The sequence below is a fragment of the Primulina eburnea genome, chromosome 6, assembly GCF_022965805.1.
Source record: "Primulina eburnea isolate SZY01 chromosome 6, ASM2296580v1, whole genome shotgun sequence".
Classification (NCBI taxonomy): Eukaryota; Viridiplantae; Streptophyta; class Magnoliopsida; order Lamiales; family Gesneriaceae; genus Primulina; species Primulina eburnea.
The window spans coordinates 26,465,431-26,483,813 of record NC_133106.1 but is presented as its reverse complement, the minus strand read 5'-3'; the positions used below and the strand labels follow the sequence as shown (position 1 = coordinate 26,483,813).

The window sequence follows — 18,383 nt, the reverse complement described above, 5'->3', positions numbered from 1 at the left end:
AGACGATTTATATTATGGGCCACTTGCTTTGAACATATGTTAGGCAAAACTAAGTATGGTTATGTATGTTATGATGGAAGCACCTTTATGAAAATGTTTATGCAGTTATGGCATCTATGTTTATGAATGTTCAGCTGTTATTTCATACACGTTACTTTCAAATGCATGTGATTTTATTAAGTATTATTTGTTATTAATGGTTTATGCTTGTTGAGTCTTTAGGCTCATTAGACTCGATCGATACAGATGTTGATGTTTTTGAGGAGACAAGAGGTGATGACCAGTGAGCTTGCTCGGACTGTGTGCAGTACAAACTCGAGGACCGCTATTTTTGTGAAAGAATTTTATGTACGTTAAACCTTTTTTTTTACTCTGAATTTATTTATTCAAAATTTTGTTGGCAAACAAGTATTTTCAAATGCACGTTTTGAATAACACTTTTACAGTAGTGATGAATGATATTTTTTTTATGCTATGGAAATATTTTGTACTTGGATTATTTCAAAGAATTTAGTCGATTATTTTATTTAAATTCAGAAGGTGAGGGTTTACTATTTAAATAAGAGAAAAAATTTATTTTTCGTAAATTTTAAAGTTGTATTAGTTATTACGGGATGTTACAAATGATGTGTCATAATCACATCACGTTATTATAATGAGGTGTCATAGATTTCTTTTATATAATAACATGATGTTATATATTAAATATATATGTAATAAACAGTAAAATAAATATTCTTACTTTTGAATATTGTTATTTTTTTCTTGTGTTTTGAAGATTGGAAAAATATGGAGAACCTTCGAGTATCGTGCTGATAACGTGTTAAAAATAAAAATTTACGATAAAAGTAAAAATCTCAAACTCACAAAAATATATTAAATTATACACTTTATAAAATTTTCTCTATTCAATTGTGTTTCTCTCACAAATAGAGAGACTTATTTATAAAATTTATTTAAAAATAATTCAAAAATAAATACATCATTATATATTAATCATACTCTAAGTTTCAATATTTACCATTTTTATTTTCAACCTTCAATAGTTACTCTTATTTTCAACAAAATCAGCTTCATAAATGCCTTCAATAGTTACTCTTATTTTCAACAAAATCAGCTTCATAAATGATATGATTTTTCAAGAAAAAAAATCCTATCAATCACCTAATCGATCGTTTACTTCTCGACACTTGCATGCATTTAATGGATGACGAATTCCATTAATTTTGTAAGAAGATAAGAAGCCCAATCTCAAGATTTCCGAGGCATAAACAAATGCCTAATCTTCTTCGCTGGTTCCTTGCCAGCCACACGTTTATGTTTTTGCGTGCCACTTCAAGAGAGATAAAAATATATATAATCCCATCTTTTATGCAAATTATCTGATTAATTTCTTGGTTTTTGCTTCTTGAATTTGAAATACGTGATTTCAAATTCAACCTATTCTGGAGTTACAAACGTAAAATTACCGTTGCCGGGGAAGGAAACCTGCAGCCATGGAAGCTCTTAAAGCTTCGTCTTTTCCATCATTTCACCGCTCTGTGATATCAACGAGGAATCCCAGAACCAAATTCGAGAATCCCATTTTTCATATTCCGCCAACTCTGCAGAAAACTTCCTCTTCACCTCGAACCCACAGCAGGAGAGCAGATGTCAAGGTCTTCACTGCAGTTTCTACTGCTCAAGATGTCTTGTCAGCTGGGGAGGTGTTGGATTTTTCAACACCTGAGCAAGATGTTGAAGCTGAAATGAAGGGGGAGAAATTTGATTGGTATGCACATTGGTATCCATTAATGCCGATATGTGATCTAGATAAAAGGAGGCCACATGGGAAGAAAGTGATTGGAATTGATGTGGTGATTTGGTGGGATAGGAATGATAATGCTTGGAAAGTGTTTGATGATACTTGTCCTCACAGATTGGCTCCATTATCCGAAGGGAGAATTGATCAATGGGGGAGGCTGCAGTGTGTGTACCACGGCTGGTGTTTTGGTGGATCCGGAGACTGTAAGTTCATTCCCCAAGCACCAAGAGACGGCCATCCGGTAAATAACGATTCCATGTATCAGTTTCTCGTCAGTTTTAGTGCGTGACCATTAACTTTTATGGATAATTTTTAGTTCTTTTCATCATGTGTGATTTTGATTGGTGTTTTGCATGTAATATTTGTCAGATTTTCAGCTTCAGCACCTTCCCTTTTCTTCCATGTTTATTGACCATGATATGATCAATGGTCTCGTTATTATTAGAATTCAGTGGTGAATAACTTTTGGATCTTTCATGCCCTTTTTCTGGATTCAAGCTGAATTTGATTTTTTGGTGCATATTCAACCCACTTTCGACTGTTTTATTTTCTTTTATTTTTTCATAAATATTGACGTAAGAGTGAGTGGGGAGTGACAAGACAAAGCAATTACTTTGTTTGACCATATGGCTAAGCTCAATGGAAAATGTCATACATCTTACTTTTTTGGAATACAATAATCAATCCTTTATATAGCTGAAAAATTATCAAGAATGAATATGATTGGGAAATCCTTTCCAACTAAATAATATTACAATCCAATCAAATATTTGTCAGAATCTCAAAAATGTTGAATTAACTCTACTTCTCGAATCTCTGAATTATCATCATATTTACTGTATCAAATATGGTTTTATTTTTCTAACATGTGAAGTGAAGTGAAGCCATCAGTGACCATGTGCATGAATTCGGAAACTTGATAACACTTATAAGAATGGTCCTTCGGCAACAAATGTAAGTCATGAGTGAGTCAGAGTTGGACACAAATAAATTGTGGCTTCAACTAGCATGAAATTGTTAGATGGCATGAGAACATCTTTTACACTGACTGGAGTGTGATTCTAATGGTGTAATTTCACTGCTATGGAGTCAAATGAATGTTTTGATTCCTGGCCACAAGGAAAAAGTAATATTGGCAAAACTAAATATTTTTGCCAGAAGATTTGTTCTGGGCATGCAGTAAAATGTATAGAGATTGGAATTTAGTTCTTCAAATGTAGCTCCAAACTCCTTTGCATCTAACATGTGATGCCAGCTTACGATGATGTCAAAACATCATAGGATACCTCCTTATCTTAGAATGCCTTCTTAGACTAGATATCCTTTTGAACTTGGAGAAGTCAGATATTTTCACAATAGCTCATAGATGCTAGAAGAAACTGTACCTAACCTCTTTTCATGGTTTAGCTTTCTGATCTTTGAGAAAAGTTCAAACTATACCATGCTACGAATGAGGCATGGGTTAAATGAATCTATTATTTTCATAACTTTGTAATTTATATAGTTTTCGAAGCCCTGGTGATAATGAGTGTCCATCGTACTTCCTCGGATGTATAATGGTGGAAAAATAATTTGAAGCTCTGGTGATAATGAGTGTCCAACGTCCCTCCTTGAATAGGGAACAGTAGAAAAATAATATGAAGCCCGTTGTTTGAGTTTAAGGTGCAGTTGACTACAATTATTTGTCTCTTTTGGGTGTTTCTGAGCGTTAAATATTGTCCTCTTCTTTTCAATCATGGCTTCCATCACTAGATCATTTTATGTTTAAATAAAGATTCAAGGATACTTTCTTATATGTGTTGCATTTTTTTGGGCGCAGATTCACACTTCCAAAAAAGCATGTGTAGCAGCTTATCCCAGTTTTGTGCAAAATGGAATTCTTTGGTTCTGGCCAAACTCCGATCCACAATATGAAGATATACTATCAGAGAAAAAACCTCACTATATCCCAGAACTTGATGACCCTTCTTTTACAAATACAATGATAACCAGGGATATACCATATGGGTTAGCTAATCCTTTATCACGCCCTTCCTAACAAATCTCCTTTTTCAATGAATGCATCTACTGGTTATTATTGCTTGATTGGCTTGCATGCTACCTACCTATGAATATACAAATACTCGAGACTTACACAAATTGTTCAAATAAAATTCTCCTTCTGGTTAAGAGTTAATGGCGATACTTTTCATATCAGGTATGAAATTCTGATAGAAAATCTTATGGACCCAGCTCATGTTCCATATGCGCATTACGGTATAATGAGTACTGGAAAGACACCTGCAAGATAAGTAAATGCACTGAACTTTTTATTATTTATTTAGAGATTGTCATGGCTAACAATGAGGTATTATCCTGCACTGTGAAGGCTGATAGAGAAGGGGGCAGACCACTCGAAATAAGTATAGAGAAACTCGATGAAAATGGTTTTATTTCAAATCAAATATTTGGAAAAAACTTTTTCGTTCCACCTTGTCTCTACTATGGCTATTTTAGTCCTGGAGCGAGTCCTAAAAACCCCTCAACGTCATCAACAGAAAATAAAGATGTAAATATTTGATATTTTTAGTTGAATAATTTGTTTCTTGCATTTTTCTTGTTTTATTTAGTGTTTTCTTTCAAACAGGAGCCAGTGTTGCCTGTTCCACCCCAGAGAAAAGCGTTTTTAATTTTCTACTGCATTCCAGTGTGTCCAGGCAATAGCAGACTAATCTTTGCGTCTCCAAGAAACTTTGGAGTTTGGATAGATAAAGTTGTTCCACGTTGGATATTCCACATCGGACAAAACTTAATTATTGATTCAGATCTATATCTTCTTCACGTGGAGGTAAATATGTTATTCTTGCGGATAAACTGTGCAGTTCTTAAGTGGTCTTGTGTTATGGTCCCAAGTGTTGGATCTTGTTATGGGGTGATGGATGGGGGAGTCCTCAAGGTTTGGAATGCTCCCTTGGTTGTCGGATTTCCTCGTTTGCCAACCTCTCTCTCATGCTTGAGGGTCATTAATAACCGCCTCTTGATCTCTGAGACACTCTTCTTTTTATAAAGTTATCATGGCGTCGAAACCCTGCCTACGCTACTACAAATCATCAATAATTGAAATCGCAGTGGGGATGCCTAGCGTAGTTGTACACACACTATCTTTTTGCCTTATTTAATGGAAATAATTTCATTAAAAAAAAAAGAATCACAATAAGATTTTTATTTGCAATCATTAATTTAGGTTGTGTTGGACCATTGACAATTCTTCATGTATATTATATAGCTTGGTCCCTCCCTCTTCTTTATGATGGGATGTGTTATCTGGTTTTACGCTTCCGAACCCTCCCTAATTTCGGTGATTAACTTGGGGAAATGTAACACCTAGTCCTCTCTTTCAAATATTACACATATTGTGTTGGCTATTGAAAACCCTCTCCTCTTTCCAACAAAAAACTAGAATTGTTGTAATTCCTGCAATTTGGAAACAAAATGTGATTCTTGTATTTTGAAAAGTGCTTAAAGCATTCTCTGTATGGAGATATTATATCTGATTAGGTGAAATCGATATCGAGTTTAGTGAATCTGCACATCTTTATCATTGCCACTGCTTGAAACTCCAGTTTTGTCTATGTCCATGTATATATTTCCAGTGCTACTTGGTGTTGGATTTTTCTTCTTATGTAATCAACCTGCTCCCTTGCAAAGATTATTGTGATAAGGAAATTGTAAGAGGATTTTGTGCAAATGAAAACAGGGATCCATTCTTATAAATGTCATCTCTAAGTTCAATGTCTGTGAGACGAAATTAACACAACTTGTATTTTCTCTCTAGGAACGCAAAATAATGGATGTTGGATCTACCAACTGGATTAAGTCGTGTTATGTGCCTACAAAATCAGACGCTCTAGTGGTTTCCTTCCGCAGATGGCTAAACAAGTATGGTGGCACTCAGGTTGATTGGAGAGCAAAATATACCGGATTACTGCCGCCAACTCCTCCTAGGGAACAATTGTTTGACAGGTAGACAAAAACTGAGAGACTGTCTAGTTTCTATAAGTGTGGAACGAGCAATAATCGCCTCAATTATCCTGTCGAGTCATCTATTTGGCACAACAATTAGAATATAGAGCTTGCGTTTTCAGATAGTATAAGAAATTTGGAGTTGCAGTGATATCAATAATATTGTGGTACAAGGGCAGTATTAAACAAAATGATACTTAGTAAACTTTAACTTCATCACAAGATTTAAGAAAAGGCTTATAGCTCAGGATGGGAAAAATATACTGAAGATGGGATAACTTGTTTGAAATGGTTTCAGGTACTGGTCCCATACAATGATCTGCAGTAGCTGCAGTCATGCACATAAAAGTCTCAATGCACTTAAGATCGCCTTGCAGATTATCTCCTTTGCCACAATCGCAATATTTGCAACGACCAAGCAAAATATGGTGTCTGTCACGGCAAGAAACACTGTAGTCTCAACGGCCGTGTTGTGTTTTCTTGGTTCAAAATGGCTTTCACATTTCATATACAAAACTTTCCGATACCATGACTATGACCACGCCTTCCGCTGACTCTTTTGTTTCCCTCTGTAACTCTGTGAACGCCATTGAAGAAAACAAGAAGAATCCATTCTTGAACTTGTGTATGTTTATGTATTGAACTTTAATCTTGGTATGTAAATTATAGAAGTGGCTTTGGCTTAAATATTTGGTGCTTTTTCTTCTTTACTTTGCCTCGAATTAGTGGTGTTGATGAATGGAGTTTTACATTTCTGTTAAGTTCAAATTCAAGCATGTTTAGTAAATTCCATTAATCAACATTTCTGTCAAGTTCAAATTCAGGCACGTGTACATTTCATGTAGCAGCCTGAAGAAAAATCGGGAAATTGGTCCTTCAGTCCCCAGCCGTCGATTTTTTTTGTGTTCAGTCCCTGAGTATTTTTTTAGTACCACATTTCCACATGAAGTGTATCACATTTCCACATGAAGTGTACCACATTTTGTATGACATAGTACCACAATTTTGTGGGTAGGAAGTGAACCCAAAGAAATGTTTTGATTTGGGATTTTTCACCAACTTCCCCACGAAAAAAATGTTATGATTTTTTAGCTATATAACAAGTGGAAAAATTAAATTATTACTTGAATAACTGTTTATTTTTAATGAACAAGAGAACTATAGTCCAGTCACTCCAGCAACTACACTAAAAATCCAACTCCTTAAACCTGATTTTTCAAGAAAAATCACATTTGAAAAATTAGTGGTAAATACGAATTTGTTTCCTAAATGTTTTAGCTTAACATTGAATTCATAAAAAATTTCAATTTTTTTTATGAATTTAGTTATTATCATCAATTTTATGATGGAAGTTATGGAAAAGCCTAAGTTCTGTGGAACGTTAGCAAGTTAAAACTATATTATATATGCTGAAATAATTCAAGCACTGAAAACATTATGTTAATGAAATTATTCTAAGGATCTTTTTCTCACTTATATTTTATGATTAATAAATGGACAAAAATTTATGTTGATTTTCATATCAAAATAAAAGTTAATATGATTTAAGATGATTCACAAATTTATAAATGGACGAGTATTTTAAAATTAATTTACGGTTCTATTTCCGCACAATTCTGGTTCTTTAATTTCAGGAATGAGAATTAAACCGTAAGTCCATGGTTCCGGTTTTGGAATCGAAACATATTTCTTATGAGACGATATTACGAATTTTATTGATAATAATATATAGAATATATGTTACTCTTTGTTTATGGCCGACACCTGAATTTTATTGATGAGAACCGTCTCACAAAATACGACTCGTGAGACCGTTTTACACAAGTTTTTGCCTACATAAACACATATATTTTATTTTCAAAAAATTAAATTCAAATCTTTTGGCATAACTTAAAAATCACAAAATTAAATTCAAATCTTAACAATCGAATTTTCAAACAAAACACAAAACAACATCAGACAAATATCACATAACAAGTATAGTAGCACATAAATGAAGGGTAAGGAGATTAGCCAACAGCCAACCAACTAACAATCTTTACCTTCCTCCACTTCATCGTTTGCACCTTTGGCGCCAACTTCTTCATAATCCTTTTTGAGAAGTAGCTATATCTTCATGAGCCTCGGTGAACTCGCCTTTTTTTTCGTGCTAGGACTCGAGCCTTCCTGGCTGTCCCTTGCAATATGCCTGGATTTAAAGCATTTATCCATCCTTTGGAAACACTCTCCAAAAAATTTCTTTTGGCAAGTAGGACATAATGGTCAATCCTTTGTCATTGAGGTCATTCGTGCTTTGGATCGTTGTTCATATCCACGGCCACTATGGCCTTCTCATTTCCTTCCTTGTCCATACTTGGTCCCTTCTACATAAATTATTGTCGTCTTTTGTTGCCTTGATCTTTCAATATCTTCCTTATCTTGTTCTGCCATTAGGGACTTGTTCATAGTTTCACTAAAATCCGCGGCTTTGACATTCTCATAGCTCGTTTAATTTTTGGCTGCAGTCCACATAGGAAATGTTGTTATGGGCAACTTAGGACACATATTGACAACCTTCTTCGAACTTTTGAATATACTCGACCATTGACATGTTACCGTGTTTCATGTCCAAGAAATCCATCGTTTTCCTTGCTCGTACGTATGTCCTTGCTAAAGTATTTGTTGAAGAACATGGTTTTGAACTGTTCCCACATTATTCGATCCACCCTGACAAACACCTTTCCACCATATTCTTGCATGTTGTGTCAATAAAAATATGGCACAACTCAGACGATCCACATCGTTCATATGAAGATAAGAGAAAATGGATTCCAAGGATTTTATCTATTCCTCCCCCATTGTAGGGTTCGCCTCTTCGTCAAATGGTGGGGGATTCATGGCACAAAACATGTCGTAAGCACCTATTTTCGATTGTTCGTTTCTTGCAGGGACTACAAATTGAACTCGATCTTGTTCTTGGGCCGGTCATTGCAAATCTAGTTGTCACGTCCCGTGATCGGGGTTAGTCGACATCGGCGTTGTTCATCGATCACACAATCGAAAAACAACCAGCCTCGTAGCACAGTATAAACCGAAACCAGTTTATTTCATAAATTCTCAAAAAAAAATATCTATGTCTTTACAACTGAAATAATTATTTTTCGAAAACGTCTTGCATGAAATTTAAATTTGCTAAATTCGAATTAAAGAGAACATGGCTAATACTAATCTCGAAAATCACAATCCCCAAAATTGTTCAGATTCCTATTCCTCGACTTGCTCTTCGGATTTATCTGGGGAGGGGTGAGTATTTTGGTAACTACTCAGCAAGTGGGGGCCATTCGAGTACAAAACAACAACATGCATAATATTTTGAAAACACATAACTTGCATAACATTCATATCTGTTGATCAATGGTATTAATGGAAGACAATCATTCAGCATGATTGTAGGACATGATAACGAAATATTTGTATTATGGTAATTATTGTAATTAGCAATTAGAGATATTATTAGTATAATTATCTGTAATGTTTAGACTATAAATAGGTGTAGTGGTAATAAGGGCAAATGTATGTGTAATTTTTCTCATTCATTTTCAATATCAATTGCATTGCAATTCAACATGGTATCAGAGCCAGGTTCGAGGAGCTCTTAGGTTTTGAGCAAATTGCTAACCTTGATCGTTGTCGGCGTTGAAAGGCCTGTTGCACAAGACAAATCTCTGGATTGCGTTTGAATAGTCTCCATCACTACCATGTCTGACGGAAAGAAGGGGGAATCTTCTACTGCCATGGATGAACATGCTGGTAGCAAGATTACCACCACTTATGATAATCCTTCTCTGCAGATCAGTCCTGTCAAACTTGATGGAACAAATTATCTCGCGTGGTCGCGATCATGCTTTCTATTTATTCAAGCCAGAGGTATGTAGGGATATATCAATGGGAAAATTACATCGAATCGTGCTGATACTTCCAAATGGGAGTCTGAGAATTCGCTTGTTATGTCGTGGTTAATCAATTTTATGCAACCACAACTCGCACGTGGATACCTTCTGCTGGACATGGCACAAAAAATTTGGGAGGCTACTGCTCAGACTTATTCTCAGTCTGGAAATGATGCCCAAATATACGAACTACGGAGGAAGATCCATGAAACCAAACAAAGTGAGATGACAATTGCCCAATACTTTTCTGAACTCAGCAGTTTGTGGCAAGAACTTGACTATTATCAGGATTTTCAAGACTCGTGTCCAGCTGATGCAACAAAGTTTCATACATTGGTCGAAAAGGAACGAGTGTATGATTTTCTAGCATGGTTGAATGATGTCTTTGATCAAATCAGAGTACGGGTTCTTGGAAAAGACCTTTTTCCCTCCTTACAACATGCATACAACTATGTGCAACAAGAAGAAAGCAGAAGAAATGCTATGATGCCAATTATCTCTAATGAAAGATCAGGTATGTTTGTTGACTCACATACCATCACCACAAAATATAATGCTGCTAGAAGTACAAGTAAAGGAGGTGAAGTACAAGATGAGAAAAAGTGTGAACATTGTGGGAAACCAAATCACACTAAAGCCACATGCTGGAGTATCCATGGCCGTCCTAAATGAGGTCGTGGTGGTGGAAGATTTAGTGGTTCACGACCTAGAGCTAATGTTTATGCTAATGTTTATGAAGCTTCCCATATCGAGCAACCGAGTGAGGAAAAATCTTCCAAGGGACTATCCAATGAGGAGTTACAGACTCTCAGGCACCTTATGGCTAGAATTGAATCTCCTGGTACCATGAATGCCACTTCCAGTCATTCCTCTCATCTTGCCCGCACAGGTATATCATGTTCATCTGCTCATACAACCCAATATACTCATTGTGTCGATAATGATTCATGGATTCTTGATTCCGGAGCCTCTGACCATATGACTGGTGCTCGTGAAAAATTCCTGACATATTCTTTGTGTTCAGGTAGCGATAAATTCCGTATAGCCGACGGATCTTTATCTTCTATAACCGGAAAAGGTTCTATCAATTGCACTTCTTCACTTGATTTACCTCTAGCTTTACATATCCCTAGTTTTTCACATAACCTTCTGTCTGTTAGTGCCCTTACCAGAGATTTGAATTGTAAAATTGAATTTTCCCCTCTCATTGTATTATACAAGAGCTGAGCACGGGGAAAACAATTGGCTATGGTAGAGTGAATGACGGTCTATATCGATTGGTTGGAGGATCTAGTCTCAAAAGTCATGCCTTGATAAGTGATTCGGACTCCACTCATCACCAAATCCTTCAGTGGCACAGAAGATTAGAGGACCCTTCATTTTATGTTTTTAAAAAAATTATCCTCGTTTATTCCAGCAGTGTAATGTGGAGACCTTAGTTTGTGATGCTTGTGAACTTGCTAAGCACACTAGAACTTCATATCCTTCCATTAATAATAAAAGTTCAAAACCATTTATGATAATCCACTCTGATGTTTGGGGACCAAGCCCGGTAGTTTCTCTATCGGGTTATAGGTGGTTTGTAACTTTTATTGATTGTTACAGTAGGAAGACATGGGTCTATTTGATGCATGCAAAAAATGAAGTGTTTGTTTGTTTTCAGTACTTCCATAGAATGATTAGCACTCAGTTTGGTGTCTCTGTGAAAATTCTACGTACCGATAATGGTACTGAATATATGGAAAAGAACTTTCCATCTTATTTAGGCATTCATGGAATTATACACCAAACAAGTTGTGTCAACACGGCCGCTCAAAATGGGGTTTCTGAACGGAAAAACCGACATCTTCTTGAGGTTACCAGGGCTCTCATGTTCACAATGAATGTACCGAAAGTTTATCGGGGTGATGCAGTTCTCACAACGACCTACCTGATCAACCGCATGCCTTTGAGGACCTTGAATTTCAAATGTCCATTGGAACTCATTCAAGGTATTAATTTCTCCAGTATTTCCCCGAAAATATTTGGGTGTATATGTTTTGTACATAAACATATTGGAGGAAAACTGGACCCTTAGAGCATTGAAATGTATCTTTGTTGGATATTCGACCACGCAAAAAGGGTACAAGTGTTACCATCCACCAACTAGAAAATTTTATGTCTCATTGAAACAATCTCAGATACAGATCAAGCCCAATCCGAAACAGGAAAACTGGATCAGCCTAATCTGCTGAGATATGCTCGCAAGAAAAAAGATGAAGCTACTCTGCATAGCCAACCGTCGGTCCCGGACTCGACTCCTGTAGAATTAGGTAACCCATCTCCAATCTCGGTTGAGACCTTTTCAGATGATATTTATAATGACCTTGATCTTCCAATAGCTCTTAGAAAAAAGGCTCGGTCGTGTACTCAACATCCCATTTCTAACTTTGTTTCATATAAATCACTAACCCCATCCTATAGAGTTTTTTTGTCTTCTTTGCATTCTATTTCTGTTCCACAGAGATGGAAAGAAGCCATCAATGATCCTCAGTGGAAAGGTGCCATGGTAGAAGAGATGAAGGCCTTGGTAAAAAATGAGACTTGGGAGCTTGTTGACAAACCTTGGGTAAAATCCCGGTTGGATGCAAATGGGTATACACTGTGAAGCATAACACAGATGGCTCTATTGAAAGGTTAAAGGCCCGATTGGTAGTCAAAGGATATACTCAGACCTATGGGATCGATTATCAAGAAACTTTTGCACTGGTTGCTAAGATGAACTCAGTGAGAGTCCTATTGTCTTGTGCTGCTAATCTTGGATGGGACCTACAACAATGTGATGTAAAAATGCTTTTCTACATGGAGAATTGGAAGAAGAAGTTTATATGGAAATCCCTCCAGGCTTCTCATGTCAGAAAACTGAAGGAAAGGTTTGTCGATTAAGAAAAGCTCTCTATGGTTTGAAACAATCACCTCGGGCATGGTTTGGTAGGTTTAGTGCAACAATGATTACTCTTGGCTACAAGCAAAGTAATGCAGATCACACTATGTTCATCAAACATCTCAATGGTAAGGTTACCATCCTCATTGTATATGTCGATGATATCATAATGACCGGAGACAACCAAGAAGAGATGACGAGACTAAAGAAACATTTGGCCACTGAGTTTGAGATTATAGATTTGGGCAAACTAAGATATTTCCTTGGAATAGAGGTAGCTCGATCAAACAAGGGTATATTTATCTCTCAAAGAAAATATGTCCTAGACTTGCTAAAGGAAACCGGAATGTTAGGCTATAAACCAGCGGATACCCCAATTGAAGCAAATCACAAGTTGAAAGAAGACGTCAGTGAGTTGGTCGACATTGATCGCTATCAAAGATTGGTCGGGAAATTGATTTACTTGTCTCATACAAGGCCTGACATAGCCTATGCAGTAAGTGTAGTAAGTCAATTTATGCATCGGCCTCGATCCACACATCTTGAAGCTATCTATCAGATACTAAGATATCTCAAATCTAGTCCTGGGAAAGGTCTCCTTCTTTCAAATAATGGCCATTTGGGAATAAATGCATACACTGATGCGGATTGGGCAGGATCTCCTAATGATAGAAGGTCTACTTCTGGATATTGTGTCTTCATCGGTGGAAATTTGGTTACTTGGAGAAGCAAAAAACAGACCGTGGTTGCCAGATCAAGTGCCGAAGCTGAATATAGAGCTATGGCACAAGGCGTGTGAATTGTTATGGATCAAGAAGCTAATGTGAGACATTAAACTCTTTCAAGAAGAGCCTCTAGTGCTACATTGTGACAATAATGCAGCTATAAGCACTGCCAATAATCCGGTTCAGCATGATCGTATTAAGCACGTTGAGATTGATCGATTCTTTATCAAAGAAAAGTTGGATGACCAAAGCTTAAGAATCAGCTATACCAATTCTGGAAACCAGTTAGCAGATGTCTTTACTAAGGGCTTGTGTGGAGACCCGGACGTTAATCATGTTCTAAATCATAATTATGACTAATTAATCAATTAGTATAAACAGGGTCTAAATTTTTTTCTAAAATACACAGCGGAAACGTAATGTAATTAAATTCAAATTACATATTAAACATAACATACAATTATTGTATGATCTACAATAATCCAACTAGGTTCAACTACAAGTCAGTGCTGAATCCTAAGTTGCTTCAAAGCCCGGATCTCCACGCTATCTAGTCCAGCCTCGTTCTCTTCTTGACCCTGATCCTAGCCCACCTGTTGCCATGCACACATACAAACAAGACAACAGCCGGATAACTCCGGTGAGATATAAATATCCCAGTATAAATCATGTATACATGCCATCATATAAACAATATAAAAGCATATAACAGAAAATCATCTCCCATATCAAAATCATGACATGAATCAATAACAAGAATAAGTCATATTCTAAACATGTGCCCTGATCCGGAACATAATTCAATATCAAGAATAAATCATATTCTAAGCATGTACCAATATCAGGAACATAATTCAACATCTGTCAATATCAATCGATATAACTGTCACTCAAACTCGTGACTCTACATTTTAGACTAGATTCAATCCTAGCCTAGGGATCCCGGTTTCCAAATGTGGTGTTCCTATATCGAATTCCGTAATAGAAGGAACTCTGTTCCTATTACTCGATATAACCAAATATGGTGTTCCTATATCGAATTCCGATATAACCAATTATGGTGTTCCTATATCGATTTCCGTAATAGAGAGATTCCAATTCTATTTACTCGATATAACCAAACATCCGGTGTCCCTGACCTATCCGTCATGGACTGTAGCTCTATCGCTAATATCATTATCTTGAGACATCGTGCAATGTTCCCGTGGTGATTCCACCACAATCAGGAACTTCTGTCACAAGATTACTCGTCTAACACCTGTCATCTATAATTCAAGAGAACAAGTATATCAATCAACTCAATGCAAATATCAATGCAATAAGTAAAGTATGTGATTTAGGGAAACTCGAGTCAAACCTCACTCGAGTTGTACAATCCCAACTCAACATTAATTTATACCTTTATCTTCTCGCTCAGAAGAAGAAGAAGAAGTCTCGACTCTATCTCGGTCCATTCTCAATCTGGTAATAACAATATCGAACAGATATAGTATCAATAAACAACTCAATTCAATACCTGATCAATATTCGGATCACAATAAAATCTGATCAATGTCAATTGAGATACGATCTAATCCATATCGACGATATCACGATATAATCCAAATCACTACCGAATCTGTTCAATATCAATCAACTGATGTTTCGACGGTATAACAATACAGTCTCGATAACTCCGTCAGTCCAAACATCACAGATATAATACCAGAACTCATAATTAATGTCGATACCAGTCATAATCTCAATAACCATACATATCTGATATGAGTTCTCAGTCAAATCGACTCCAAAAATCATGACAATTACATAATCAGTCCGTTTCTCAATCTGTACTTCGATTCTATGATGTCTAACATGACAAGAACATCATATATGAATTCTATTCAATTCTGACAACAGCATAATTTCAAAGCATATCAAAACGTCGCAAAACTTACGTCCAGTTGTAGCCTACGTTGATAGGAACTTGGTACTGTACTCAGATTCAAAATCAGACGGACAGATTGAAGAAAATGGTTTGTATATACATATATATATATATATGGTTTGTTCAAATCTTCCTCGGTTTGTTCAAGAAAACTTGGTATATATATCGCAAATCTTCCTCGGGTCCTTTCTTCAATTCTGAAGAAAATGGTTTGTATATATATATATATATATATATATATATATATATATATATATATATATATATATATATACGTTGCATGTAAATCAACGTGTCAACTTTTCCTCCATTTTGCTCGGCGCTCGGGCGACAATAAATTTCCGCCCGAGCGCGAGGTATTCTTCCCTTACGCTGTATCGTTGGCGCTCGGGCGGTCAAAAACTACCGCTCGGGCGCCACATCCTCTGCCCGGAACACACCTCGTTGAGCTTTGGCGCTCGGGCGGTTACTTTCTACCGCTCGGGCGCCAATTGTTCTGCCCAAAACTCGTATCATTCATATTCTTGGCTCAATCTGGTCTTGGACTGGCCGGGCTATAATCACTTCAATTAATCAATAAATCATTTCAGATTATGGTAATCAAATTCTCGGGCATTACAGCTTGTGTGCTAAAGTGTTTCACCTTTTCATGTGCAAGATGGGTATGACAGATATACACACACCATCTTGAGGGAGAGTGTTGATTAATGGTATTAATGGAAGACAATCATTCAGCATGATTGTAGGAGATGATAAGGAAATATTTGTATTATGGTAATTATTGTAATTAGCAATTAGAGATATTATTACTATAATTATCTGTAATGTTTAGACTATAAATAGGTGTAGTGGTAATAAGGGCAAATGTATGTGTAATTTTTCTAATTCATTTTCAATATCAATTGCATTGCAATTTAACAATATCACATGCATAACATTTACCAGACACTGAGATTCCTCAACTTTGTATGGTTTACTGATATCAGTCCCTAATTTTTACTCCTCTAAGAGGGCGAGGCCAAATCGGTTATATCCCCACCGTATGAGGGTCATGTCATGGTTGGAATTCCCACCTATATCGAGTTGAATCCTCACAGTGTCAAACATAACTCATGCCGAAAATCTTAACCAGAAGGGGTAGAAAAAGAATTTGCACTCGACCGAATATTAAAACATACGAAATGCATAACCGAAATTTGCACATTTAAAACAAGCCCACTTACCTTAATTCCTTTGAGAAAAACGTGAAAATAGGAGGTTTTCTTGCACTGGAATTTTGAATTCCTGCTTCGACGGCTGGACTGCGACAGCGCTTCGCTGTTCTCGAAAATCCTAAGGAGACTAGAGAGGGAGAACTCGAAAATTTGGTGAGTTATGAGGTATAATTTTTGAGATACTAGGCCCTCCTATTTATAGGGTTGACTGCTATCTCGATCGTATATTATCCGCGCGTTTAAACTTGAATCAAATCTTCATCTAGAATCGTGATCTATCCATGATCTTGGGTGATATCCGAAATCTAAATCTTTCATCTCTATCAAATTTCGAAAGTATCCAATATATACACCATTGAATTCGAACTCTATGGATTGGATTATCCTTTGCTTGATTTTTATCTCGGTATCTCAATATCATCTCAAATATTAGATCTTTATCTGCTCAAAGTTCGAAAATATACACGATACTAACTTAAATTATGAGTTCAAAATATTGCACACGATAGAATTATCCACTCAACTTTTAGAAAATCTTAGTATTCTAAAATTACAAATACTATCGTGATAAAACCGAAATCTTGGATTTTACACTAGTAGTTGTTGAATTTGTTCTCGGTGAGTTCGTGCCCGTTGATGTAGTAGGTGGGCAAAATCATATTCTACTCGTGAACCACTGGCTCCACTTGCATGTGTTTCACGTTTGCCATCCTCCTTATGTACTCTCAGCCTACTGTCGACCTCCGGTGTTCTATGACTATTGTCGCCCTCGGTTGCTCTGCGGCTCTCTCAGTTGCTTTTCGTTTTGGTGGCATTTTCGTATCCTACATATGAAATTCATAGGTTAACACAATCGTAGTACCTAAATTTTGAGTTCTCTAAGTATGCATATAGTCTCGTGTATTTTTTGTCCAAGAATTTTTGTCTCTAATACCATTTAACAGTGACGATTGTTCATACATTCAACTGTATTATGTATTCCATTTAATTTAATGACGTCACATATATTAAAGAAGTTTACCATATATGATTCACATAATGGCACAAGACTCAAAATCTTCTTATCCAAATGACTCTTGCACCATAGCATCAAAATCATGAAAAGAACAATATAAGCATCACGTTTCGATTCGTCTATTAAAAAGAACAACTATTACATCCAATACCAGTAATAAATAAAGACAAATGTTATGACATTCGTATTAGAATGATCTTCATGATTTCTCCCTTGAAGCCAAAATAAGAAAAATGTTTCATTTAATGTTTAATCACATCTGCAACACGCGAAAGAAAGATAGTCATAGAAAACTCAATTGTTAAAAGATGTACGAGCTATTTCTTTCAACATCAACATTGACAACTAACGTAAACCTTTTTATGTTAAAATTCGAATAATCTGGGATTCACATTACAAATTAGGTTTATTTTTGCAAAAAACAAAAAAAAAAAATCTCAAGAAAAGAGGCTGGACAAAATGTTAATAACGTATAATATTTGAGTATGTGTCTTGTGATACGGTCTCACGAATCTTTATTTGTGAGACGAGTCAGCCCTACCCATATTCACAATAAAAAGTAATACTTTTAGCATAAAAAGTAATACATTTTCATGGATGACCCAAATAAGATATTCGTCTCACAAAATACGACCCGTAAAACCGTCTCACACAAGTTTTTGCCATAATTTTTTAGCACTAGCCACCCACCATTACTAAAATACAACAAATTACTACCTTTTTCATGAGGCCCTACCTCTCTGTCCCTGCTAATAGCTTTCAACTAGCTTTTGCATCATTTTTATTCATTGTAAACTCCAATGATTATGCAATTTTTAGTTATTTTTTCTAGTCAATTTAGAGA

General features: G+C 36.1%; 1 protein-coding gene across 2 annotated transcripts; it reads left to right on the top strand.

Annotated features, from left to right (window-relative positions):
- Positions 1–1,496: 1,496 nt before the first annotated feature.
- LOC140833998 (flavonoid 8-hydroxylase 2, chloroplastic) lies at positions 1,497–6,516 on the top strand. Of its 2 annotated transcripts, none has more exons than XM_073198563.1 (7): positions 1,497–2,045; positions 3,624–3,811; positions 4,002–4,091; positions 4,166–4,352; positions 4,434–4,631; positions 5,619–5,806; positions 6,105–6,516. In XM_073198563.1, exons 1-7 carry the CDS (start codon positions 1,497–1,499, stop codon positions 6,358–6,360), a joined length of 1,656 nt encoding a protein of 551 aa, XP_073054664.1. In that variant the 3' UTR covers positions 6,361–6,516. The 2 variants fall into 2 exon arrangements, with proteins under 2 accessions (XP_073054664.1, XP_073054663.1); XM_073198562.1 differs by having other exon boundaries at positions 4,431–4,631.
- Positions 6,517–18,383: the final 11,867 nt, after the last annotated feature.